The 26,078-nt window shown below is 36.9% G+C and overlaps 1 protein-coding gene and 1 pseudogene across 1 annotated transcript in view; one reads left to right on the top strand and one right to left on the bottom strand.

Moving 5' to 3' along the window:
• COL6A6 (collagen type VI alpha 6 chain) overlaps window positions 1-26,078 on the top strand; it is a 120,177-nt gene that overhangs the window by 60,208 nt on the left and 33,891 nt on the right. The window contains exons 24-33 of the mRNA XM_053600580.1: window positions 4,555-4,617; window positions 7,301-7,363; window positions 8,148-8,198; window positions 9,821-9,856; window positions 11,093-11,155; window positions 19,625-19,687; window positions 21,045-21,080; window positions 21,202-21,238; window positions 23,144-23,155; window positions 25,290-25,783. Of these exons, the coding sequence (XP_053456555.1) occupies window positions 4,555-4,617; window positions 7,301-7,363; window positions 8,148-8,198; window positions 9,821-9,856; window positions 11,093-11,155; window positions 19,625-19,687; window positions 21,045-21,080; window positions 21,202-21,238; window positions 23,144-23,155; window positions 25,290-25,783 (918 nt within the window). The remainder of the gene's footprint in view (window positions 1-4,554; window positions 4,618-7,300; window positions 7,364-8,147; window positions 8,199-9,820; window positions 9,857-11,092; window positions 11,156-19,624; window positions 19,688-21,044; window positions 21,081-21,201; window positions 21,239-23,143; window positions 23,156-25,289; window positions 25,784-26,078) is intronic.
• Window positions 18,697-18,829, bottom strand: LOC128592788 (uncharacterized; annotated as a pseudogene).

Raw genomic sequence — 26,078 nt, 5'->3', positions numbered from 1 at the left:
TTATTCTTTTATACCTTTCTATATTCCCTCTTTGTTTGATTTACCTTAAGATCCTATCCTAATTTGACCAATGCCTAGAAAAACAATGGAAAATTAGATATAAAGGCATTAATTCTAATTGAAGCTGTAATCATTCTTTAAATACTTATGCTTTCTTAGTGAAATAATCACTGGTAATATACAATATCAAGAAATATTGGAAATGTTCAATGCAAATTTGGAGTACAAAGTAGAATTTCTGTTGTCTTTACAAAGCATGGCATGGTGGTAAAGGGTATAGATTCTGGAGCCAGATTGTGTAGGTTTGGTTCGTATCTTTGATTCCTAACTTTGAATATAGAGAACTGTCAAGGTGAGTTTGGGAAGTCATAATTGGTCTGATATGGTTGTATGCATGGAAAAGAGTTAAAAGATAAGGCTAAGGACTAGCATTGTCAAAATTGACATCTCAGATGTTTTGGCATTTGTTCTTACATTAGCCCACCAATTGATGGCCTCTTGCTTTCTATTTTTTCACACTGAGATCCTATCTAACTCTTACAGAAGCTGAGGTCAATCTCCTTGTTTCTTCCCAGTTTGATATTTATCAGTTGTGTCTGGAAAATTTCCCCTTAAACAAATAAAACATAAGACATGACAAGGATGCCTTTTAAGTGTGAGAAGAACCTGTATCTCTTGTACCTGCCCTACCTTATCCCATCTAAAGTCAAGGTATCCTGGGCAATGCCCCACCATTAATCCTGAACTCCCAGTGCAATCAAATAAACAAATAAAACATAAGACATGACAAGGATGCCTTTAAGTGTGAGAAAAACCTGTATCTCTTGTACCTGCCCTACCTTATCCCATCTAAAGTCAAGGTATCCTGGGCAATGCCCCACCATTAATCCTGAACTCCCAGTGCAATCCATTCTGATAAGATGCTAAAGACAATTTTTTTTTTAACCTTGACCTCTAAACACCTCTTTTCTACCCTTACTTAATACTGAGGCAGTTGTGATTATCAAAAGCTCAGTGGTAGACTCTTAACATGAGCAAGTCCCCCACCCAAGTCCCCATGTTGGAGAGTGGATTTGGCCCTAACCTTCTGGCCTGCATCAAGTTTGAAGAGTCACATTTTAAAAGTCTAGTCTGGGCTGGTACATGGATGGTAAGAATTTAGAAATCCTATTTCATATAAATGGCCTCAGAACAGCAGACAGAAAATATATAGAATTTGGTTTATTCCCAATGTCATTCTCTCATTAACCGAGTGATTTGGAGGTAAATTCTTTAGGAATTTGCTTTTCATTTGGTAAATGGTTTTCATATGTATCTTACTTGTATTGTTAGAATTAAAGACTGTATCTGTTTACCACTTACCACAGTACCTTGCACAGAATAAATGCTCAATAAAAGGCAACCATTACAACAAAGCTGATGAAGATTTGACCTCTAGCTAATGCCTTTCCCCTTTAAATGCCCTAAGCTTCTTTTTATATTCCATACATGTTCTTGAACTCAAGTTAAGTAAGGAAACTCTTTTACGCTTTGATATATTGGAAACAATAGGAAACTTCTTATTTTTTCTTCAGAAACAACCAGCATGATCCCTTATCCAACCAGTAGTATTTGAGTAGGTAATTTATTTGGGTAACTATCACTAAACTTGAGCCCCATTGAATCAGCTACAAACTTCAGTTTGGTACCTTGAGGGACCCTGCATAGGAACCAGCATTCTGTTTTCTGATTTTCTGATGACAAGGCCCTGTAGGTATTCATCTATGTATTTTTCCCAGACATCTTTTGTTTCGGAGGCTCTTAAAACAGGGCAGACTCTCATTGTGCTTGTGTGTGCTTAGGGTAATTACTCATGAAATAATCTCCCACAAATCTCCATTTCATAGGGTTCATTATATCTGAAGAAAGCATGAACAGTTGTCTCCTAGGCAAAACTTCCAATTTATGACTTGTTGTCAAGGACAATGAGAATCTCTCTATTTCCTTTCTCTGTGAAGTACATGAAAATTCCATATGGAAAACCAAAAAGTTAAACCCACTGCTTCATCCCTCTTGGGAATCATTCATGGATAGGTATCTGGATAGATAAATAAGTGGATGGATTGATGGGTTCTAGGTATGATGGTCCAGAGATAATGAAGCTGATAGGATATGCTCCTTCCTCATGAAATATATAGTCTAGTCTCTAATGAGCAAGAGATAAAAATAAATTAATAATTATATACAGAGTAAAGGAATCTGTGGGACTAGTGTGAGACCCAATATAGCCAAGGGCTTCGGGTATTCTTCCTGAAACAGTGACACTAAATGTAAGGTTTTCAGAAGTGTCTCTGTACTCTGTACCTCTTCCTAAAGAGGGAAATGGATCAGCTAAGGGTAAAACTTACTAGGATAAACATTTAATGACTCAGATGGTTTCATGTGCATGAACATGGAGTGATTGGAGTAGTCACAGAAGATGAGGCTACCACAGTAAGCAACACCAAAACTGAGAGATTTTACATATTAGGCAGACCTTAAGCTTTATTCTGAAAGCTATTCAGAATTCAGAATTTCAGACAAGAACGTGCCAGCATCTGCCTGACATTTTAAATAACTCTGAAAAAAAGGTAGAAAATGGATTAGAGAAAGGCCAGGCTGTGGTCAGAGAAGCCAGGAATTTAGGAAGGATTAAGCCCTAAGGTAAGTGATAGCAATGGGGATAGGGGGTAGATATAGAAAGTGGACAGATTCTGTGGGCCTTGTAGCTGAGTGGTTTTGAGCGGTGAGCTAGAAGGATAGTCTAGGGTGATTCCTAGATTTCTGGCTTGGGTTTCAGGGAGAGTAAAGGGTGATATAATTTCTTAATCAAAAGAATATGAAACTAAGATCATGGTTCAAGGTAGATATTATTTTTGATAATTCCTGTGGGATCTCCAACAAGCTTTTTAATATATAGGTCTAGTATTCAGCTGAGTGGTTGGGACTAGAGATCCACATACTTAAGAGACATTGTGTGGATGTAATACATGAATCTGGGCAGGGCACTTGGGAAGAGGGGACAAAGGGAGAAAAATTAAGTTAGAGGATAAAGGCTTAAGACACATGGAGGTTTATGAGGCAGACAGAAGAAAGTGAACCTTAAAGGTTAATGAGAGGAGACTGGGAAGGGATCAAGACCATTGTAACTTGGTGTTTCAGAAGCTAAGGGAACGTGTCAAAGAACACATGATCAAACACAAGGTAAGGACAGAAAGATATCAACTACATTGAACATGCAGGCTGTGGGAGTGAGCTCCATGTGGTGGTGGAAGTGAAAGTTAGAAGGGAATAGGTTGAGAGCTATCTACGGAGGGTAAAGAGATTGAGACCTTTCTTTTAAGATGAAGAAGAGAGGGAGAAAACTTGGGGATTATGGAAATCTGACCATCTTCCTTAGCAACCAGTTCATTGTTCAACAGTCCATTAGGAATGAACATTGATTGTGTGTTTAATTTTTTAAAAGATAAAAATGGTAATGTAACACAATTATTTTTTGTTCTGAACAAAGTAAATTTGCTAAGTATCGTGTTTATTACACAGATTGCTTTGTTTATTTTTAAATTACAACAACCATGACCAAAAAAAATGTGGCAAGGACTTCAATTCACTGGAATTGGTATTACTTATAAATACCTGTAAACAATTTTACCAGAAGAGGTTTCTCTTGCCATATGTTTGGATATCCCAAAGGAAAAATCTGATCCCTAGTGTTAATAACCGAGGAAAGTGGTTGCATTGTCTCGGAGGTGAGATTTTTTAAAAATGTTCAGTCTAAAGATGTTCTGGTAAAACGTGCTTTCTAAAATGTTAGAAGGATTTCTGTGATATCTAATTGATTTTTTTCATATAGATATGTTTTATATTTATCCATCTATTTAAGTTTTGTTATTATGTTCTTCAGAAAGATTGTAAAGCCTTCTTTCTATGGGTCTTTATATCTTTCCTGTTAAATTCATTTTAAGCATTTTACAATTTTTGTCTTTTGGTAAAGGGAATTTATATACATATACTTTTCTAACTTATCAGGAAACAGAAAACTATTTTAGAATATTTCTCTTATACTACCTAATTGTATTTTATTATTAATGCTAATTGTTTTCAGTAGAGTTTCTTGAGCTTTTTAATGTACACATTATATTATTTGACTATAAAGACAAATTTACCTTAAAAAAATGTTTTCTACCGAAGCAAGGGATCAGTAAGAATATAGTTCAAGTAAGGCAAATGTCATTTGAAATGCCTTTAAATGTTATATATTTTAGTAACATCTGCAAAACAGTATGAACCTGAAATCTCTTTGGAAGACTCACAAGGAACCACAATCCTTAAGGCAACATCTGGAATGAATTACTTTATTAATTTTATTTTATTTACTAGGCTTATTTGACAGCTGTGATACTTTTTTCCAGATCAGGAGTCAAGACAGCCATAAGTCTCCCATCTGTGGTTCATTTTTCTCTTAGAAGAGACACAAAGGGTTTGAAGGGAAGTAGCTTTCTGTTTTGCTATATTTGCAATTCTTTTTTGTTTCAGGGGCCTCCAGGACCCGGAGGAGAAGCAGGGAATCAAGGCCCTTTGGGAAGCCAAGGAAATAAAGTAGGTCACATTCTTTATACCCACCAAAGCTGAGCTTTTTCTGCTCAAGAAAACCAGGACTGCTTATATTAGCCAGAGCCCTTTCAACACGAGGGGGAATATATCTCCTTGCCCCTAAACCCTGGCTTGATTCTTAGAGAGCCAGAAACCTCTAAGGACGTGGGTGTGGACCTGGATGAGGTCAGGAATTCCAGCTCAGCATAATCTCATGAAGGGCTACACCCAATTAAAGCTTGAGTGATCTCTGGGAACAAGGGCTATTCTGAGGCAGGGTTTCCTTTCTCTCTTTCATCCTCTCTGCATTCTTCCTTTAATTTCCTCTCTTGCTTTTTCTTTTCCTTCCTTCCTTCATTTCCTCTACTCATAAAAACCCTTGCTGAGCACCTTTTGAGATCTTGATATAAAGAGGATGAGATTGGGGCATAACAAGAAGGATTAGCTTTGTAATGAGAGCTGCCAACAAGGGCTGATGTGATGGAGTCAAGCCACTAACTATTGCAAAGACAATTAACTAAAGGATGTAATAAGATATTTGGATGACAAGAACAATCAACCGTGAAAGGAAGAGATTTCCAAGGCATGTCACAGGCAGTGAAAGCTGGAATAGAGACAGTGCTGCCTTCTCGTCCTGGAGTGGTGTCACTAGTGAGAATCAAGTTTCTCTCACAGTGAGGCAGGTTGTGTGTTTTTCAGACATTATGGATGTGTGTGTATTGCGTGTGAAATGAAGGCATTCCACAGAGTGTGATAGATGGGACCAGAGAGGGGAGATAGAGATGGAGGGACCCTAGATCTGTACAGAGGTGTGAAGGAGAGCAGGGCAGCTGTGCCTAAGAAAATCAGTATTAATAAAAGGAACAAGGGGGTGAAGGAAGTGGGGTAAGTGCCCCAAAGAAAATTCAAACTTGATGAACCCTCTAGACTCATTATTAACTGGAGTAAACCTCAAACACGTACCCCTGCTTCAACCCACTAAGTTCAAGTTCCCAGGGAGGCAGACAACCCTTTGATTAATCCTGGGCTCAATGCCTGGCTCTACCAATTAACTGAGTATATGGCTCTGGACAAGTCATGTGGCCTTCCTTGTTTCCTTTCCCTAAAACAGATGTTCTCCAATTTTAGCGTGTACATGAATCAGCTGAGAAGCTTATTTAACGGTGTACACTGTTGGGCTCCACTACTAGAGACTGATATTCCAGTGGGGTACAAGAATTTCCTTTTAAACATGAATGCTGGATGACTGTGGTATGTGTGCCCCTAGGACACAGTTTGAATACTCCTGCCCAGAAAGAAGGCATCAGGACAGATGACTTCCTGCTTCCCTTTCATAAGATACTATTCTCTTTCACCTCCAGAGCTCAACTCAGGTAGACTCTCGTCCATTAGTGCTTCTCATAGTTACTATTACCTTTCTGTCCTTAAAAATGACGTAACCACTCCCCACCCCTCAGTGCAGGCTGCACACACTTCCACACTCTTTCAAAAAGTACTGTATGGAAAGGGGGACAGGGACAGAGAGTAACTCGACAGTCAGGAAACTTGACCAACACTGCCTGAACCAAATCAAGGTTGACATGGGCAGTGCATAAGTCATGTTGATAATATGTCCCCTTAACATGATGTGATGAAAATGTACTTTACTCTGTGGTCTTCCTCCCTAAAACCCATACACATGGTCTAATCATCAGAAAAACATTAGGCAAACTGCAAATGGGGGACATTCTACAAAATATCTGCCCCCGTACTCTTCAAAACTGTCAAGGTAAAAAAAAAGAAAGTCTAATAAACTGTCCCAATCTAGACAAGCCTGAGGAGATAGGACATGTGATGTCCTGGACAGGATCCTGGAACAGAAAAAGAACATTAGGTAAAAGTAAGGAAATGTGAATAAAGTATAGGCTTTAGTTAAAAATAATAAGTTAATATTGGTTCGGTTGTGACAAATGTACCTTATGAAATTACGTTAGTTAATGTAGTGTTAACAATGGGGGCAAGTTAATGTGGGATGTATAGGAACTATCTGCACTACATTGATAATACTTCTATAAATCTAAAACTACTCCAAAATGAAAATTTTTATTTGAATAAAAAAAGAAATTAACCTTTAAATTAATTTAAATTCCTTAAAAAAGGAGTTAACCTTCCTTTGTAAATGTGTTAATTTCAGTTGCAGCTGAACTTTCCTCCAGGTAATACTGAGATTGATTTATAAGCCACAGTAGATGTTCTACTAGTCAGAAGTCAGAAACTATTGCCAGGGATGTCTTGCTCACTTGGCCATCTTGATTCACAGTCAAAACCTTAAAATTAGATTAATTAATCTACTGTTTTTGCAACAGCTAGACGATTTACGAGAATCATCATGGAAAACAATTTTGTTAATTTTTAAACAGTACAGAGATTCCTCCTTATCTCAGGGTAAGATGTCTTCATGGCACTGAGCTGCTAAGATAGCAACTTGTACTAAACAATAAATCAGGCACGGAGACTTCAGTTCTCAGTGGAGGACACTTCACTGGCCGACAATAACTATTTCTCTTGTCACTTGCACAATCCACAGTCCTGGGCACAAACCCATTGTTGTGTGTAATCCACTTGGATGAAGTTGAATTTGTGCCATCATTCCTAATTTCCATTGCAAAAACAACCTAACAAGAAAATATTTCATTGTTCTGTTCCACAGGGAGAACCTGGAGATCCAGGAGAAAAAGGAGCTGTTGGCTTTTCTGGTCCTCGGGGCTTACCGGTTTGCATTTTATCACTACTTTTGATCTAGCTCTTGGAATCTTTGACTTCAAATAGTTAACCCGGTGTGGTTCTCTAAAGAGAGTTTTAAGGATAGCATTCCTTTCTAGCTTTATAATTTTCTAGAAATTGAGAGAGAGATTGTCTTCATCTTGGATTAGTTCCTTGGCCAGCTTTCCCAAGGTGGGTACCAATCATGGCTGAGATGCAGTTAAAGCCAAATTGTCTCTAGCTTCCTCACGGTCCTTCTTCCAACATTTTCTTCCATCAGAGACTCTTCCTCAGAAACAGATCCTATCCTTCCCCCAGTGCTCAGGGCCTCTGTGAGAGTCAGGCAGTAGCAGCAAGGCCCAGGCATTTAGACATTCCTGTTTTTGCCTAGCAAACCAAAAATGGTATTAACATACAAATGTTATCTAAAGAGGTAATCTTACTATGTCTTATGCTGGAAGTGGCGGGTTCAAACCCACCCCCAGCCAAAAACTGCAAAAAAAAAAAAAAAAGAAAAGTTATTATATATATCATATTTTCTCATTTAATCCTTATGACACCAGGGTATGATTATTATTCTTATTTTACAGATGAGAAGACTAAGGGACTTGCATTGCCTGTGTCTATTACTGACAGTTACCCTTAGTACTGCCATCACAACATGTCAGTAGCCTGCCCCAGAGAGAATCCTGCTTCCTACTGTCCCTTAATCAAACCTTAAAGCTGATCTCTTGTGAATAAGCCTGCCTTTACCTATAGTCTGGAATGTTTGTAACTAATTGCTTTGTTTACAGGGTGATGATGGCAGTCCAGGTTATGGTATTGTTGGAAGTAAGGGAGCAAAAGTAAGTCACATCTGCTGGAAGCTGGACATTTTCCATTTGTTGCTTGTTTTGTTTGCCACATTGAAGAGTGAAAGAAAGGAATGAATAAGGCAGTCTTGGGTAGTTAGACATAATATATTTTGATAATTGATTTACCGAAATGTTGTGGGGAATGTGCTGGTGATGAAAACAAAGTGATGGCTTAAGGTGAAGGAAACAATTGAGACCTAAAAATGAATTTTTCTTTTTTCTTGCAGTGATATATGGCTAGGGCCTGACTTGTTCCAGCCTGAACAGTGCATCTAATCAATTTAACCATAATTATAGAATCCACAAATACATAATATAGTTGAAGATAACATTTCTGCAAAATTTTTGAGCCCTATGACAAAGAATTAATGGGGCAGAAAACTTCAGTAAAAGGCAGAAAATACCAAGTTCTTGATGGAAAGTCTTAACTATTATAAAGATTCAATATAATTTGAAGTGAAATCTCAATGGGAATAATGTAAAAGGCTGTTTGAAAGAATAAAGAACCAAAAGAAGCTAAAACTTTTTGAAAAACCAATCAATTAAAGAAGGATTTCCTGGGAAAGTAGTCATTAGAATAGAGAATATTTAATAACCATAATATAAGTTCTTAACATCCAATAAGAAGAGAAATATTAAGTAGCTTATTGCATTAGACTATCAGCTACCTACACAGTGAATATATATGAAATTTGTAATTATATAAATAACTTTTATGTGATAACTTTGAGTAAAAATTCATAATGTACTCAGAAAAACATTTATGCTGAGTGTGCTAAAATTTATTTTAAAAAACTAAAAGGCAATATGACAACACGTATAATAGTTCTATTGTTCTGGGTAGTAAGATTTGGATGACTTTTTCTCTCTATTTTTTTGATTTATACATGTTTGAGCATTTATTACTTTTAATAATCAGAAAATAAACTTAATTTTAAATAAAATAGATATTTTTCATCAAATAGGAATTAATAAATCTCTTTATTAAGATAAGATAAATAGAGGATCTGAAAATTATCAAGTATAGACTCTATAGTCTTCCCAGATTTCTCCATTGAAATCCGTTCTAAGAAGACTGTTTCAAAAATATGTGGTCCAATGACCATCTATGTGAGTCGCTATGAAAGTTTTGAGACAGACTGTGTTTTGCTCCATTATTTCACTTCCAAGAAACACAGTCAACAGTATCCTTTTTTATTCCCCCGTACAAGTTTCAGTTTGCTCAATTATTGGTGTTACTGGGAGGGCTTCATTTGTTTCCATCTGCACAGAATTTATGTTTCTTGATTTTTGTGTATCTCAAAAGTTTTGTAATCACCCATGTATCCTGTAACACATATACAGAAGATGAAGAGCTGATTCATAATTCCTCAGATGTATACTTTTAGCCATTTATCTTAAAAGTATCATAATATTTTGATGATATCCGTATATTGCTTAATTTAGAAAATGGAGTTAGTGTCTCAAATACTGAGATACAGATTCCAATTATTTCAGCCCTTCCTTGATATAGAGGTACTAAAACTAAATGAGGCAGCAGGTAAAATTAAAGACAACATAAACCTAATTGGATGAAGTGGGCATATATTAATCTTCCCTATTATCTATTATAGGGGCAAGAAGGATTCCCTGGAGAAAGTGGACCTAAGGTATTGTATATATCATAGTGACTAGAGATCAGTCACAAATATCACTGGGGTTATGAAATGTATCCCACGTCAATAAAAGAATAGTGAATGATAAATGCATGTCCTACCTTTGTGGAGGAAAGAAGAGGGAAAAGAAACAGGCAATTTTTTTTCATTTTCTAAGACAGATTTGTTCAGAAGTATAAGACTTAAAAATATTTCTTTTCTGGTTCTTTAACTCACAGGTACAGCAAGATAATCTTTTTAAGTTTTTCTTAAATGTATTTCTTCCCTCCAGCATATGTATTTTCTTCTTTGCTCAAAGAAAAGTAAAATATAATGAAAACCAAAGTTGCCTGACTTACTTGATTCATTCTTACCAATATGTTTATAAATCATCTTCCAATAACGAGTGAGCGATAACATCACTTACGTAATGGCTTTCACTTTTTCTAGAAACCCTTACCTCGGTAAGTACTAAATCCTGTGGTGATAGTGTCAGAGGACAGAATAAATGGCACAGTTCATGTCTCCAAGGAGCCTATGTTTTGGTCAGGCAGACAGAAAAATGAAACAATAATAATGCAATGTGCTATGTAGAGAGCTTTGCAAATGAAAAGAAAAACAACTTTAGACTGTTAAAAATATATATAAAAAATGGAATATTATGCAGCCTTAAAGAAAGATGGAGACTTTACCTCGTTCATGTTTACATGGATGGAGCTGGAACATATTCTTCTTAGTAAAGTATCTCAAGAATGGAAGAGAAAGTACCCAATGTACTCAGCCCTACTATGAGACTAATTTAGGGCTTTCACATGAAAGCTATAACCCAGTTACAACCTAAGAATAGGGGGAAGGGGGAAAGGGAGGGGAGGGAGGGGGAAGGTAGGTAGGGGAGGGGATTGGTGGGATTACACCAGCGGTGCATCTTACAAGGGTATATGTGAAACTTGGTAAATGTGGAATGTAAGTGTCTTGGCACAGTAACTGAGAGAATGCCAGGAAGGCTATGTTAACCAGTGTGATGAAAGTGTGTCAAACGGTCTGTGAAGCTACTGAATTATGCCCCATGATCATATCAATGTACACAGCTATGATTTAATAAAAAAAAAAAAAAGGAAAAACAACAACAAAAAAAAACAAAAAATGTCTTTGTTTTAGAATTAGTTTAAAAACTCAAATATATCTCTGTGATTTTATATATATATATATATTCTATTTTCATAATCATTTTATTTTAATATACTTATTTAGGGTGAGATTGGGGACCGTGGTAGTCCAGGAGAGACTGGACCCAAGGGAGCTAGAGGCAAAACGGTAAGCTTCTCATATTTCAATTGTTGACAACCTCAACTACTTTGGGAAGTCCCTCATGTGTTTATAATCATTTGCTCACTTGTTCCTAAAGACTTATAAAATGTATTTTTTGTTAAGGAAAACTTAAGGAAGAGAAATGGACATATTAGATATCTCTTAATGCTAGCAAGAGGGCAATGAACTGTTTGCTTTTAGTAAAAAAGTTCACTTGTTCTAGCTGCCAAGGTAATATTCTTAACACTGAAAATAAGATTTTGTTAAGGAATCCTTGTGACCCAAGATGGGTTTTGCACTTTCATATGGTCAGTTTAATCTTATCTCCCTGGCAGGTTTGGTGCAATCTAATGCCCATTGGCATTTTCTCTTTAGTGTTAAGGTTTGGTTAAACTACTTTTAATGAAGTATATGTGGAAAAGGCTCCTCCTTTAGCTCAAGAGAGTACCTCTTGAACTTTGGGAGAACATTTCTGTTTACTATGTAACTGTATATGTCTTTAATATTCATTGGAGGGCTTAAATATTGACTGATGTTTTAGATCACTCTGAATACACACGTCTCCAGTACACCTGATCTCTTTGGCTTGCCTTGGGTTCTAGTAGGTTAGCAATGGATTTCTTGCATTTTCTGATTCTTTATATATCTTAGACTGTGTATAAATGAGATAACTTTTATTTTTTAAAAATTTAGGATAATTGTTTCTTACTACAGCCTTCATCTTTTTTTATTCAGAACATCAGTGATCAGGCATGCTGGTCTTAATTTACCATGTCAATCAACAAGGATTAGAAACATTGGATGAAAAATGTATACTTGAGGTGGTTTTCCATAACTTTATTCTGATTACTTTTATTTCTACAAACTATAACAAGAACTTTTTATAGAGATTGTTTATGTAGCTCTTAGAAGAATAAAGTAAGAGAACTTCTCTTCTCCTCTCCTCCTTCTTCCCAGCTATGATCTTTTCTTCATAAGTGTTTTTTGGATTACTGTTCTTTAACATTATGCTCTTTTTAAAAAATGACAAAGATGGATATAATTAGAAAAATAATTGGAAACGACTTTCAAATTAATCCAGATGTCATCTGCATTGAAGTATCTCTGGATCATTTCCCTTGGCTTGTTAATGAAGTTGTTTAACCTTGGACATCGTAAGCATGCTAACAAGTTCCGCTGTTTGTTGGGCCCTTCCTCCTTATGGCACATTAATAATTAAAAAAAACCGATAAACTAATGGAAAACATAAACTTCTTTACTCAACTTTGGAAATACTTGAATTTCTTTTTTGTTCTCCATGTTGGATAATTTATCATTGTTCATAACTTGCTTATTTCACTCACTCAGGTGCTTTTTCCACTTTTATTTTTAGACTTAAAGTTGAAGTTTAGACTTTGAAAATTTCAGGTTTTCTCTGAAAGACCTAAAGTTTTTATTAGAAGATTTTAGTAAAACTTTGCCTTAAATTCTGAGTGCCTCTTTCGTTCTCTTGGATTCATTATATTCCTATTTTAAATTCTATAATACAAATCTTCATTCTGATTTTTTTTTCTTAAGAATTTTTTTAGGCTGGTTGTGGTGACTCATGCATATTATCTTAGCACTCTGGGAGGCTGAGATAGGAGGATCACTTGAGGTAAGGAGTTTGATACCAGCCTGAACAAGAGGGAGACCCCATCTCTACAAAAAAAAAATAGAAAAATTAGCCAGATACAGTGGCAAACTACTACAAACTACAAACTACTTCCAAGCTACTTGGAAGGCCAAGGCAGGAGAATTGCTTGAACCCAGAGTCTGAGGTTGCTGTAGACTAAGCTGACGCCACAGCACTCTAGCCTGGGCAATAGAGCAAGACCTTGTCTCCCCCCAAAAATTTTTTAAACTTAAATTTTGCCATATTTTTTAGCCTATACTTTTTGTGTATATTTGTGTTTTGTATGCAGGTTTTCTTTTTACTAACTTCACACATGTACACGGTTTAAAGCAGGGTTTCTCAGTCTCAGCACTATTGACAGTTCTGGCTGGATAGTTATTGTGAGGTCCTGTCCTATGCATTGCAGGATGTTTAGCCCCATCCTTGGAATCTACCCAGTAGATTCCAGCCTCAATCACCCTACTCCCCTAGTTATGACAACCAAAAAATGCCTTCAGACATTGCCGTATGTTCCAGGAGGGGGGGATGGCAAAAGTCTCCCCAGTTGAGAACCACTGGTTTAAAGAGTCAAAGAACTTCACAAGTTTTCTTACTGGGGAAAAAAAAAAGATGATCTCTCCAAATACTCATCCCTTCCTATTTTCTTTTACCTCAAAATAATTACTTTAAATTCTGAACTGATTGATTTGGAATTGACAATGTACTTCTAAATATCATGCTTTTTTACATAAGCATTTTACACTGGTTACTATTAATAGTTGATTTCCCTTTCTTAATTTACCATTTATCTGACTCTTCTCTGAAGACATTTAAATGCAGCAAATCTTCTATTGAATTTCATCCTGACCAAGTGCTTCTGACCTGACCAACATGCTCTGTGATTTTTCTCTCTGTGCCTGGTGCCCAGTCCCATATACCAATTGCCCTTCATTTCCTCCCAGAGCATTTCCTTTGCCTCTCTTCTGTATTGGATCTCCGCTTCTCATTCCCATTCCCTGACTCCTGCTGGATTTCTCCCTTGTTTCACAAAAACAAACAAACAACAACAACAAAAAAAAAACCCTCATCTAGGAGCCTGCTAAAAAGAGATGAAAGAAGGGACATTTTTTCGATGCAGCCAACATTTGAGAACGGCTTTATTCTACCTTCAGATGTGATTGATATTTTGGCCTCTATGCAATTGCAGGTTGAAATTAAATCCTCAGAATTTTGAAGGCAGTCATTTCTCTCCTATTTCTAGCTTTTTGTGTTGCTGTGGGGAAGTACAAATCCATTCTGATTCCTGGTCTTTTGTATGTGAAAAGATCTGAAAACTGTGAACAGTTTTCTCTTTCTGGAACTTTATTGGAACATCTTTCTGTCTATAGAGTTTTGGCATTTCATGGTTTTTATGATTCTGTATGGCCCATTTTTATCCATTTTCCTGGGCATTAGGTATGCCCCTGGAGCCTAGAAATACATGTCCTTTAGTTCAAAGAAGTGTTCATTAATTATTTTGATGATTTCTTGCCCTCTCTTTTCTCTAGGCCCTGTTTTTTAAATGCTATATTAATTTAGTACAATTTGTATAGTAATATAGTACTTCAGTTTTCCTATCCCTTTTCTCCTATTTTCCAGTTCTTTGCCTTTTTGCTTTATTTTCTGAGACAATTCCTTGAATTTATCTTTTAATGTTTCATTATTCATACTTTAATTTTCAAGTGGAAGTTTTTGTCCTGAGAATGCCTTTATTATAGTATACTGTTCTTGTTTCATGGTTGAAACATCTTCTATTATCTCTCTGAGGATAAATGAGTATTCTCAAGTCATCTTTGCCCAACATTGTTTTCCATAGGGTTTTTTTTTTTTTCTGTTTTGATCTCTCTTTCTTGTATGTTTTAAGAATGAACTATCTGTTCATATTTAAAAATTGATGTCAAAAAGACTGATTGGAAGCCCTGAGCACATGAGTGGGGCTTGTCAACTACTGTTTTCACTAGAGAGTGATCTGGCTAAACTCTTTATTTAGCAAAACTGTGATGTCAGTATCTTTAGTATAGTCAAATTCTCCTTAGAACAACTTTTTCAATTTCCTACTTGGAAAGTAAAGGTCTACTGCCAATTTTCTAGGAACCATGTGAAAAAGAACTGGAGAGTCTCACATCTACTGCACGTGCCTTCATTTCACCTGCCTGTTCCAGCATGATACCACAGGGCTTCAACTCTGCCTGGAATCCCACTTTAGATTTATCCCTGTTTGTTGCTAGGATGGAAAATGGGACATCCACCCAACTGTTGAGAATAGGAGATTTGGGGATTCCTAAAATGACTTACCACTAAACCTCTTTATTTTACCTCTTCCCCTCTTCCTCACTTCTGGAGATTCCTGGTGCTGCCAAATCTTCAGCCTTCTAGGAAGGAATGTGTGATACAAAACATTAGTTCTTGGCTTTCCCTGCTAAAGGCTTAGCGTTCATCTTTCTCAGGTCTGCTAAGTCATTTAACACCTATACATCTGCTTTCCAGATGCCACAATTTTATGATTATCATCTCCTTTCTCATTTTCCCCATCACTGTGGTATTTTGCCTAAAAAAAAAAAAAATCTACTTACTGTCTCTTAGTAAGGTGCTGGAAAGGAACAAAAGCATGTATTCAATCTGCCATTTTTTCCTGGAGGTTAACCACTGTCTACTAAATACAATATGGCCAGCAAGCTAATCTTTTTCACTTAAACTAGCACACTGTCAATATCATTGTACTACCCAAAGGATATCAATAATTACTGTTCATAAGCAATGCTTTTACAAATTAAGTTGATTTTAGATAACTTCATTTTTTATTCCTATAAAGGTTATAAATCCCATGGCATATTAATTGAAGAAAAAAATTACCACAATTTTTAAACTAAATTTCTACCTCTCTTCATGATAAATTTATTGTTGAATACATAAAAAAAAATTTCTGACATATAGTAAGCAGATAAAAACTGCTGCTTTTTGTGTGTGTTTTAATGTCAAATATTAAGGGGGATACAAATACTTTTGTTACATGACAACTGTTGTTTTTATTGCTGCTGTTAATCCCCACTTCTTTGCAAATATTTTCAGCTAACAGTTAAGTGTTTTTTGTTGTTATTTTTAAAGGATTTAATATTTTTATTTTTTTGCTAGGCTTTTCTGTGTTTTTCAACTTAGTTACCTACCATTGTTTAAATAAAAATCGACTTTTTGACCCAGCAGTTCCAGCCCTATCAGTCTTCCTAAATAATCAGAATTGTGCATATAACTTTATAATAGCATTGCTTATTACAACAAAATAAATTAAAAGCCAATAATCAGAGACTGATAAAATAAATCATGGTACATCCATGTAATAGAATACAGCCGTGAAAAATTATTTTGCAAAACAATATTTAGTAACATGAAAATGTCTAGGGATAAATTTAGTTTAAAAGGTAACAGAAAAAAGTATGATCCAAATTAATTTTTTTTTATTTGTTTGTTTTTTGAGACAGAGTCTCATTATGTCACCCTCAGTAGAGTGTTGTGGCATCACAGCTCACAGCAACCTCAAACTCTTGGGCTTAAGTGATTCTCTTGCCTCAGCCTCCCAAGTAGCTGGCATTACAGGCGCCTGCCACAATGCCAGGCTATTTTGTTGTTGCTGCAGTTGTCATTGTTGTTTTAACTGTCCCAGGCCGGGTTCAAACCTGCCAACCTTGGTGTATGTGGCGGCACCCTACCCACTGAGCTATAGGCACCGCCCCCAAATAAATTTTTATTTATTTATTTTTAATATATACCTCATCTCGTTTACTTAATTACTGTGTTAAGACATTTATACTCTATACTAATAGATCCGACATGTACCCTTGCAATATGCACCACAGGTGTGATCCCACCATTCACCCTCCCTGGATCTGACCTCCCTCTCCCCTCTCATCCCCCCTCCTCTCTCCTTCATCTTGGGCCATAGTTGTGACCTAGTCTTCATATGAACGTGTGAATGATTGTAAATTGGTTTCATAATAGTGGTGAGTACATTGGATATTTTTTCTTCCATTCTTGAAATACTTTACTATGTTCCAGCTCCATCCATGTAAATGTGAAAGAGGTAAAGTCTCTATCTTTTTTAAGGCTGCATAATATTCCATGGTATACATATAACACAGTTTATTAATGTCATTGGGCACTTGGACTTTTTCCATGACTTGGCTATTATGAATTGAGCTGCAATGAACAATCTGGTGCAAATATCTTTGTTATAAAGTGATTTTTGGCCTTTTGGATATACACCTAGTAGAGGAATTGCAGGATCAAATGGCAGGCCTACTTTTAGATCCCTGAGTATTCTCCATACTTTCAAAAGGGACATATTAGCTGGCACTCACACCAGCAGTGCAGAAGTGTTCCCTTTTCTCCACATCCACACCAACATGTATAATTTTGGGATTTTGTTATGTGAGCCACTCTTACAGGAGTTAGATGGTATCTCAAAGTGGTTTTGATTTGCATTTCTCTGCTGATTAAACATGATGAGCATTTTTTCATGTGTCTGTAGGCCATGCACCTATCTTCTTCAGAGAAGCTTCTGTTCAAGTCCCTAGCCCACATTGAAATGGGATTACTTGTTCTTTTCTTATTAATAAGTTTGAGTTCACTGTGGATTCTGGTTATCAAACCTTTGTCAGAAGCATAACCTGCAAATATCCTCTTCCATACTGAGGGCTGTCTGCTTGCTTTACTTATTGTGTTCTTGGCTGTGCAGAAGCTTTTTAGTTTGATCAGATCCCAGTAATGTATTTTTGGTGTTGCTTCAATTGCCCAGGTGTTCCTCCTCATAAAGTATTCTCCCAGGCCAATTTCTTCAAGTGTTTCCCCTGCACTGTCTCCAAGAATCTTTATCATTTCATGTCTTAAGTTTAAATCTTTTATCCAGTGAGAGTCAATTTTTGTTAATGATGAAAGGTGTGGGTCCAGTTTCAGTCTTCTACAAGTAGCTATCCAATTCTTCCAGCACCATTTGTTAAATAGGGAATCTTTCCCCCAGTTTATATTTTTGGTGGGCTTATCAAAGATCAAATGACGATAAGTATCTGGGTTCATCTCTTGGTTCTCAATTCTGTTCCATACATCTACCTCTCTATTTTTTGTGCCAATACCATGCTGTTTTGATCACTACAGATTTATAGTATAGTTTGAAGTCTGATAGCAGATTCCTCCTGATTTGTTTTTATTTTTAAGTAATGTCTTGGCTATTCAAGGTTTTTTCTGGTTCCATATAAAACAAAGTACTATTTTTTCCAGATCTTTAAAGTATGATGATGGTGCTTTCATAGGGATTGCATTAAATTTGTAAATTGCTTTGGGTAATATTGATTTAGCAATGTTGATTCTTCCTAGCCATGAGCATGGTACGTTTTTCCATTTGTTAACATCTTCAGCTATTTCTTTTCTCAGAGTTTCATAATTCTCTTTATAGAGATCTTTCACATCCTTTGTTAGGTAAATTCCCAAATATTTCATCTTCTTTGGCACGACTGTAAAGGTGATAGAGTCCTTGACTGTTTTTTTCGGCTTGACTATTATTGGTATATATAAAAGCTACTGATTTGTGAGTATTTATTTTGTATCCTGAGATGCTACTGTATTCCTTGATCACTTAGAGTTTTATGGTTGAGTCCCTGGGGTTTTCCAGGTATAAAATCACATCATCTGCAAAGAGTGAAAGTCTGATCTCCTCTGATCCTATTTTGTATACCCTTGATCGCCTTCTCTTGCCCGATTGCGATGGCTAAGACTTCCATTACAATATTAAAAAGCAGTGGAGACAATGGGCAACCTTGCCTGGTTCCTGATCTGTGTGGAAATGTTTTCAATTTTACTCCATTCAATATGATATTAGCTGTGGGTTTCCTGTAGATGGCCTCTATCAGTTTAAGAAAAGTCCCTTCTTTACCGATTTTCTATTGGGAAAAGTTTTCAATTAGCAATAATCGCGCCTCAGATAAACCTCATTGGCTACGATACTGCCACTGCGCAAAGCTTCTACCGATTTTCTTAAGTGTTCTGATCATGAAAGGATGCTGGATATTGTCAAAAGCTTTCTCTGCACCTATTGAGAGAATCATATGGTCTTTGTTTTTAGTTTGTTTGTGTGATGTATTATATTTATAGATTTACGTATATTGAACCAACCTTGAGACCCTGGGATAAAACCCACTTGGTCATGGTGTATAATTTGTTTGATGTGTTGCTGGATTCTATTTGCTAGGATCTTATTGAGTATTTTTGCATCTATGTTCATTAAAGATATTGGTCTATAGTTTTCTTGTTGGGTCTTTTCCTGGTTTTGGGATCAGGGTGATATTTGCTTCATAGAATGTGTTGGAAGTATTCTTTCTTTTTTGATGTTTTGGAAAAGGTTACGTAATATAGGTACTAGTTCCTCTTCAAGTAAGTTTTTTAAAAAAAGGAATGCATGTCTTAAAACTAAAAGAATAAAAGACCAAAATGTTAATGAGGATTATTTGGGGAAGAGAGGATTGCTGGGAACTTTTTTCCTTCTTTATGTTTTTTTGAAATTTCTCAATTTTCTAAAATGAAAGCGAAATTTTCACTCTTGAACTTTCAAATTTGAATTTTAAATATTTTAATTTTAATCGAAATTTAATTACACCTATGTATATAAATATAACTTTTAAATAAGTTATAAATCTGATAACTTATTTATAAGATTTATAAGTTATAAATCTTATATTTAAAAGTTATATTTACATAACTAATATATATTTATATAATATATTTATATTAGTTATTTATATCAATAATTCTTCTTCGAGGTATCTGCTGGGTTTCCAGGAGAGCTGGGATCCCCTGGAGAACCAGGACCTCCTGGACGTAAGGTGAGTAGAAAAGCTATAAATCACACCAGTTCCTTTTCTGCTTTAGAAAGAATCAGTGAATGGAAACTTAATCGTCCAAATGTGCATGCCTTCTGTCTCTGCTGCTTGGCCACTGTCTTCATTTTTTCTACTTTTATATGATCAGAGAGAGGAGAAAAAATGCTGATTAAATATCTCTTGGGAAATTCAGGAAGGAAATGAAAATTTATTAGACTGAAATGATATTTTTCAATTCTCAATGAATTTTACTTATCCGTCCAATCATTGCCCTCTTTCTACATTTAATAAGTGATCACTGAATGAATTGAAGTGGAAGGAAATTAATAAATAGTGAATATGATCAAAGTTGCATTCACATGAAACTTATTTGCTTCAGGAGTTTGGGTAGGGCTCCATAGCATATTTTCTTGGGTGTCTTTCTTTGAGAGAAGCCAAACTCCCCCTGTTCCAAAGATGGGATTGAACACACAAAATTAAAACCAATTCCACTTTATTATTTCTATCCCCAAACCAGATAGATAGATATTTTTTCCTTCATTCATTCATTTTCTTGGAAGATAGTTGGGATACCCTTTCCAGATGTTCAGTATGAATCTGTTCTGTGTGAAGGGAACAGATTAAGATTCAGCTCTGGCTGCTGTTTGGTGACCAGGGCAAAGCACAGGGTTTGAAGAACTCCAAAGCTCTCCTGTAAGGGAGAGGCATTCACATACAATGAGGGTCAGCCTGAGCTAGTCCTGAGCCATAGGCCTGCCCCAAAGCTCTGCAGCCAGTGTGAAGTCATTGGCTTTATCCTTAGAGTTTGGATAGCCATTCTCATCTGGGGATAGAGCAGGATAAAAGTAATCTTTGGAGCCATGGGTGCATAAAGCTCGATGCTTAAGTTTGTTCTCCTCAAAATATCACTATTAGGTTGTCCATATTCTTTTTTTTCACCTCTAACTATTAAGGAATAAAGGAATAAAACTTTTAAAAGTTATCACTTTCTTAGGGTAACGTTAGTGCACATTCTAACTTGATGTGTGTCAAGAGCCATTAAAAAACTTGTTTGTGGGCGGCGCCTATGGCTCAGTCGGTAAGGCGCCGGCCCCATATACCGAGGGTGGCGGGTTCAAACCCGGCCCCGGCTGAACTGCAAAACCAAAAAATAGCTGGGTGTTGTGGCGGGCGCCTGTAGTCCCAGCTACTCGGGAGGCTGAGGCAAGAGAATCGCTTAAGCCCAGGAGTTGGAGGTTGCTGTGAGCTGTGTGATGCCATGGCACTCTACCGAGGGCGATAAAGTGAGACTCTGTCTCTACAAAAAAAAAAAAAAAAAAAAAAAAAAAAAAAAAAAAAACTTGTTTGTTTGTTTCTCTAGGGTGTAAAAGGTGCCAAAGGATTGGCCTCATTTTCCGTATGTATCTCCTGACTACACCAGAGTGCTCTGAGCACTCCATTCGACTTACTTATTTTTAAACTTTGGAGTCTAACAATCTGTGTTGTTTAATTCTTTCTCTTTTATTTTTGAACTGCAGACATGTGAGCTTATTCAGTATGTGCGAGACCACAGTCGTAAGTACGCTGCTCAAATGATCACCCAAGTTGTCAGCATTCACAGAAGGAAATCAGGGAACTCTGCACTCACAATTGAGACCATTTGCCAGCCAACTTCTTAAAATTGGGGATGTCACTGCATATATTTTGAACTAGCACAGATTGGTGACTATTAACTCCCCCTCTCGCTGACAGCATGTCTATTAGAACCCATTGCAGGCACTAAGCCATAGTATATCTAGAGCTTTTAATCTGAAGAAAATTGAGGTTTGAGGTCAGAATCTCGTAATGATGAAATCAATCAATGAAGAGTCACATGGAACGTTTGAAAAAATTATTACTAACACCTGCCAGTAACTGATAGAATTGAATTCACCTGGTGTGGAAGAAGCAGCTGTGATGAGAGGGTGGCAGCCTTGTGGGCGGCAGCCCTGACTTTGGTTTATGGTTTGTTGTTCCTTTCCTGAAAAGGTATGTTTGATTACTTTTAGCCGAGCAGACTGATTTGCTTATAAAAATCATAATAATGTTTATTCTGCCAGAATTTTTTCTCTCTCTTCAAATTTTAAAAACAAAAAGACATTTTGATTTTGTGAATGTTCATTTGAATTTTTCTTAATGACCCTTATAACAGCCTCTTCTATCAAAATGTCTTGGTACCATCAAAAAAAATTTATGTTCACTATTAGAAGAGATTTGACTATTTAATGTTTACCTACAAATGCATAATAACGTCTCAAATAAACAATATGCCTAAAAAGAGGAGTCAAAAATTTTCTTAAAGCATTTTTGGGGAGAAAAATAGACACATTAAGAGCCCATTTCAGTAGAGAACATTGGTCTCAAATATACAGACTTTTAAAAGCTTAGAATGCAGTGTTCATCAGAACTGTTTTTTTCATAGCAGAGTGGAACCATGATGAGAATCATAATGTGTATATACATTGGGTCATGTATGTTCGTTGTTTGGGGGTGAATTAGCACAATAAGTTTTCTGACATAGGAGCCCTGTGAACTGTAATGCCTCAAGGGCAAATCCAAGTGTGATGGGAGCTGATCTTTAAAAATTTGAGGGGCTCAATAGAAAATCACAAATCCAAAAATAGGTACAAACCTATTTCAAAAGTAAGTGTTATTTAGAGCAAAAAAGGAAATCACAGCCAATAACTTCTGCATATTTCTTAAGAACATGTGGTTATCTGAACAACATAGTGATGGGTCCTTCCCAGGAAAGGCTTTGCAAGAGGCCCCTGCAAGGAAGAAGTCTAAACTAGCGCTGTCCAAGAGAACTTTCTGCAATGATGGAAGTGTTCACTGGTCTGTATAGTAGCCATAAGCCACATGTGGCTTTGAGCACTTGGAATGTGGCTAGTGTAACTGAGAAGTTAAATTTTTAATTTCATTTTAATTAAAGTTTTAAGAACTAAATGTGACTGTGAGTGCCATCTTGGGCAATGCATGTCTAAAGCAAATATTCATTTACTTTGAAGTAAATCCACTTCTGACAGTTACATAATACATAAATATGCACATATATCATACACAGTACAAACAGACATTTGCATGTATATGTATCTATAATGATAGCTATGGATATCTACATGGGAAAAAATTAAAATAAAGAAAAGTCAGGACCTTTTAACTTTCCAAATTTAGTGCACCTCCCTACAGCAGCATGTTCTCTCCCAGGCAAACGTTCTTTGCCTGTGACAGATGGCTGCAGGCTGCTGATTTATGGCTGTAAATCCCATCCCCTGCCCTGTGGAAGGAACAGTGCTTCTATCAAGATGTTGGGCTTTGTCTACGTTTTCTCCAAACCCTATCTGTTATCTTGATTTTTGAGTCATCTACAAAAAGAAGAGAAAGCAGAACTTCACTGTTCCTACATGGTACTAAACTCTGTTCTTTGTTCTTCTTCCTCAGCTGGCAGACATGGTGAGTAATCTTTATTTACAGCATGTTTTAATCAAGCTCCAAAATGTCATACATCTGGAGAATGAATGAGAGCAGTGTATTGCTTCCAACTGATACCAATTTTATCTGGGCTTTCTTTGCTGCCTCATATTGTAGCAGAGTCTTGCCTCCAATAAATCACTTGGTTTTAGCTGAGCTTTACAACTATTTCTCACTAAATATTTAGGGTTTTTTTGTTTCTTTGTTTCTTTGTTTTGTTTTGTTTTTATGTTGTTGGGGATTCATTGAGGGTACAAGAAACCAGGTTACACTGATTGCATTTGTTAGGTAAAGTCCCTCTTACAGTTGTGTCTTGCCCCTAAAGGTGTGTCACACACCGAAACCCCACCCCCTCCCTCCTTCTCTCTCTCTCTGCTCTCCCCTTCCCCCACCCCTCACCGTGTACTCAGGCATTAATTGTCCTCATATCAAAATTGAATACATAGGATTCATGCTTCTCCATTCTTGTGATGCTTTACTAAGAATGTGTTCTGCTTCCATCTAGGTTAATACAAAAGATGTAAAGTCTCCATCTTTTTATTTCTATTAATATCATAATGACTAACTTCATTAACTCCAAGTTACTTCTAGGGCTTTTTCTTTTAATACTCATATTTCTTACCTCTTCTTTTTTTTCCTCTTTCATATTATCTCTGTATCCATGGGTTAAGCTGCAGAGGGGCAGAATAAAAGTAGGGCATTCAGATAGCAGGTAAGCAGAATGCGAAGCTCGGATAATGCTAAATCCACAAAGCTCACGCCTGATGTTAATTACCAAGTTGGCTTAATATTTTTCAGTGCTGGTTTTCAAGTGTCTTATAAATGCTTCTGAACTGTTTTTGTATAAACCCCACATCACTCTCTTATACATTTATACACTTATTTTTTTTTTATAAACCCACCAACGCATGTCTTCTAATTGCCTGTTTGTGAATTTAACAAATATCTATTGAAAGCCTACTTTGTGAGCATATCTTTCCTAAGTGCTGGAGACATAGAGTTGAATAATATACATGCTTCCTGTCCTCAGAAACTTCCTCAGAAATTCTCATGGAGGATCCAGATAATAAATAAATATGGCTGGATGAGGAATCCTATAGTTGCAGTGAATGAGATAAAGGGTACGATGCTCTACCACAGGACAGTGCAAGGGGAGGGATGTTTTGGATGGAGGGCTCCTCTTAGAGGCAATGAAACTGAAGTTTGGAGTGAAGAGTAAAAAGAGCCAGGAAGAAGGAATGCAAGTGCAAAGGTCCTGAAACAGAAAAGACCTTGTATTTCTTAGGAACCAGCAGAGCCCAGTATGAGTGAGATCTAAGTAGGGCAAGGGAAAGCGTCAGGTGAGAAAGTGGAGAAATGGGCAGTGGCCAGGCCAGCTGAGGTTTTCATGTTATAATAAGGAGTTTGTTGCTAGACGTATTGAAGGAGGAGGATGATGGGCAATTTTTAAAAGCTCACTCGAGCTACTATAAGGAGACTAAATTGTAGGGGGGATCATTATTCAAGATTTAGGTATTTAATATTTTACATGTTTTTTTATACTTATTTATAAATATCTAAAAAGTTAACATGCAAAATTGCTTTGCTCTCTCTGCATCTTTTCAGTAAGGTTGCTACCTGATCAGGAGCATGTTCTTATCTTTTTAAAGATTACATGTATTTTTCTGGATCCTGCCAGACTTTTTTCCTAAACAGCTCTACAAATTCTTCCCAGTAATATTTTAGAGTTACATTTTAGTCATAAATTAGTGTTAAGGGTCCAACTTCAACAATATGATAGAATTAGAATAGAATCTCCAAACAGACGCTCTATGGTTGTTTTAATTCACATTTGCTGATTGCTGTGGTTGACTACCCTTTTTATTATTATTTTGTTATTTCAGATGAATGTAAAGGTACATATGATTGTTACATTGTTTGCATTTGTTAGTGTCCAAGTTGTAGTTGAGCCCTTGGCCCAGAAGCTGTGCCACCTACCCCTACATCGTACCTGTTCCGTGCTAACTCCCCGAATACGCTCTCTGCGCCCTGCTCCCTCCTTCCTAAATTTAATTACATTCTTCTCTCTTGTGGACACACAATTATTCACCTACTAGTTTCGTGTTCTTGTCTTTAGGAAAACCCGAATGCCCAGTGCATCCAACCGAGTTGGTGTTTGTGCTAGACCAGTCCCGGGATGTCACCGAGCAGGAATTTGAGCGGATGAAGGGGATGATGGCTTCCCTGGTGAGGGACGTCAAAGTCCGGGAGAACAGCTGCCCGGTGGGAGCGCGCGTGGCCATCCTCTCCTACGACGCCCACACCAGGCACCTCGTGCGCTTCTCGGACGCCCACAAGAAGAACCGATTGCTCAGGGAAATCGAAGCTATTCCTTACCAGAGATCTTCCGCCAGCCGGGAGATCGGCAAGGCGATGAGGTTTATTTCTAGGAACGTCTTGAAGAGGACACTTCCAGGGGCGCACACGAGAAGAATTGCCACGTTTTTCAGCAGCGGTCAGTCCGCCGACGCCCAGTCCGTCGCCACAGCCGCCTTGGAATTCAGCGCGCTGGACATCATTCCCGTTGTGATCGCTTTTGGCAACGTGCCCTCCGTCAAGCGCGCGTTCGCGGTATGGGGGTGAAGCCTTTCCCATAACAATTTTTAATTATTTTGCCTGCATTCAGGAGCCCCTGCCTATGAGAAAGCATAGGACTATTCTTCCATGCCTTCAAAATCAAGATCATTTGTTTAGAGGTTTTGTAAAATACTGGATTAGCAGAGTAGAATGCTAAGATTTGTTACTGTTTGCCAATTAATATGCAATGCTCTTTATATGCGTTACATGCATTATCTGTTTAATTCTCACAAGTAGTGTGTATGAGATAGCTATAGCTGTTATTCCCATTTTATAGGTGACAAAACGG

This window comes from Nycticebus coucang, chromosome 8 (assembly GCF_027406575.1).
Source record: "Nycticebus coucang isolate mNycCou1 chromosome 8, mNycCou1.pri, whole genome shotgun sequence".
In the NCBI taxonomy this organism is placed as follows: Eukaryota; Metazoa; Chordata; class Mammalia; order Primates; family Lorisidae; genus Nycticebus; species Nycticebus coucang.
The sequence above is the reverse complement of the archived record's forward strand: the minus strand, read 5'-3'. Positions and strand labels throughout refer to the sequence as shown.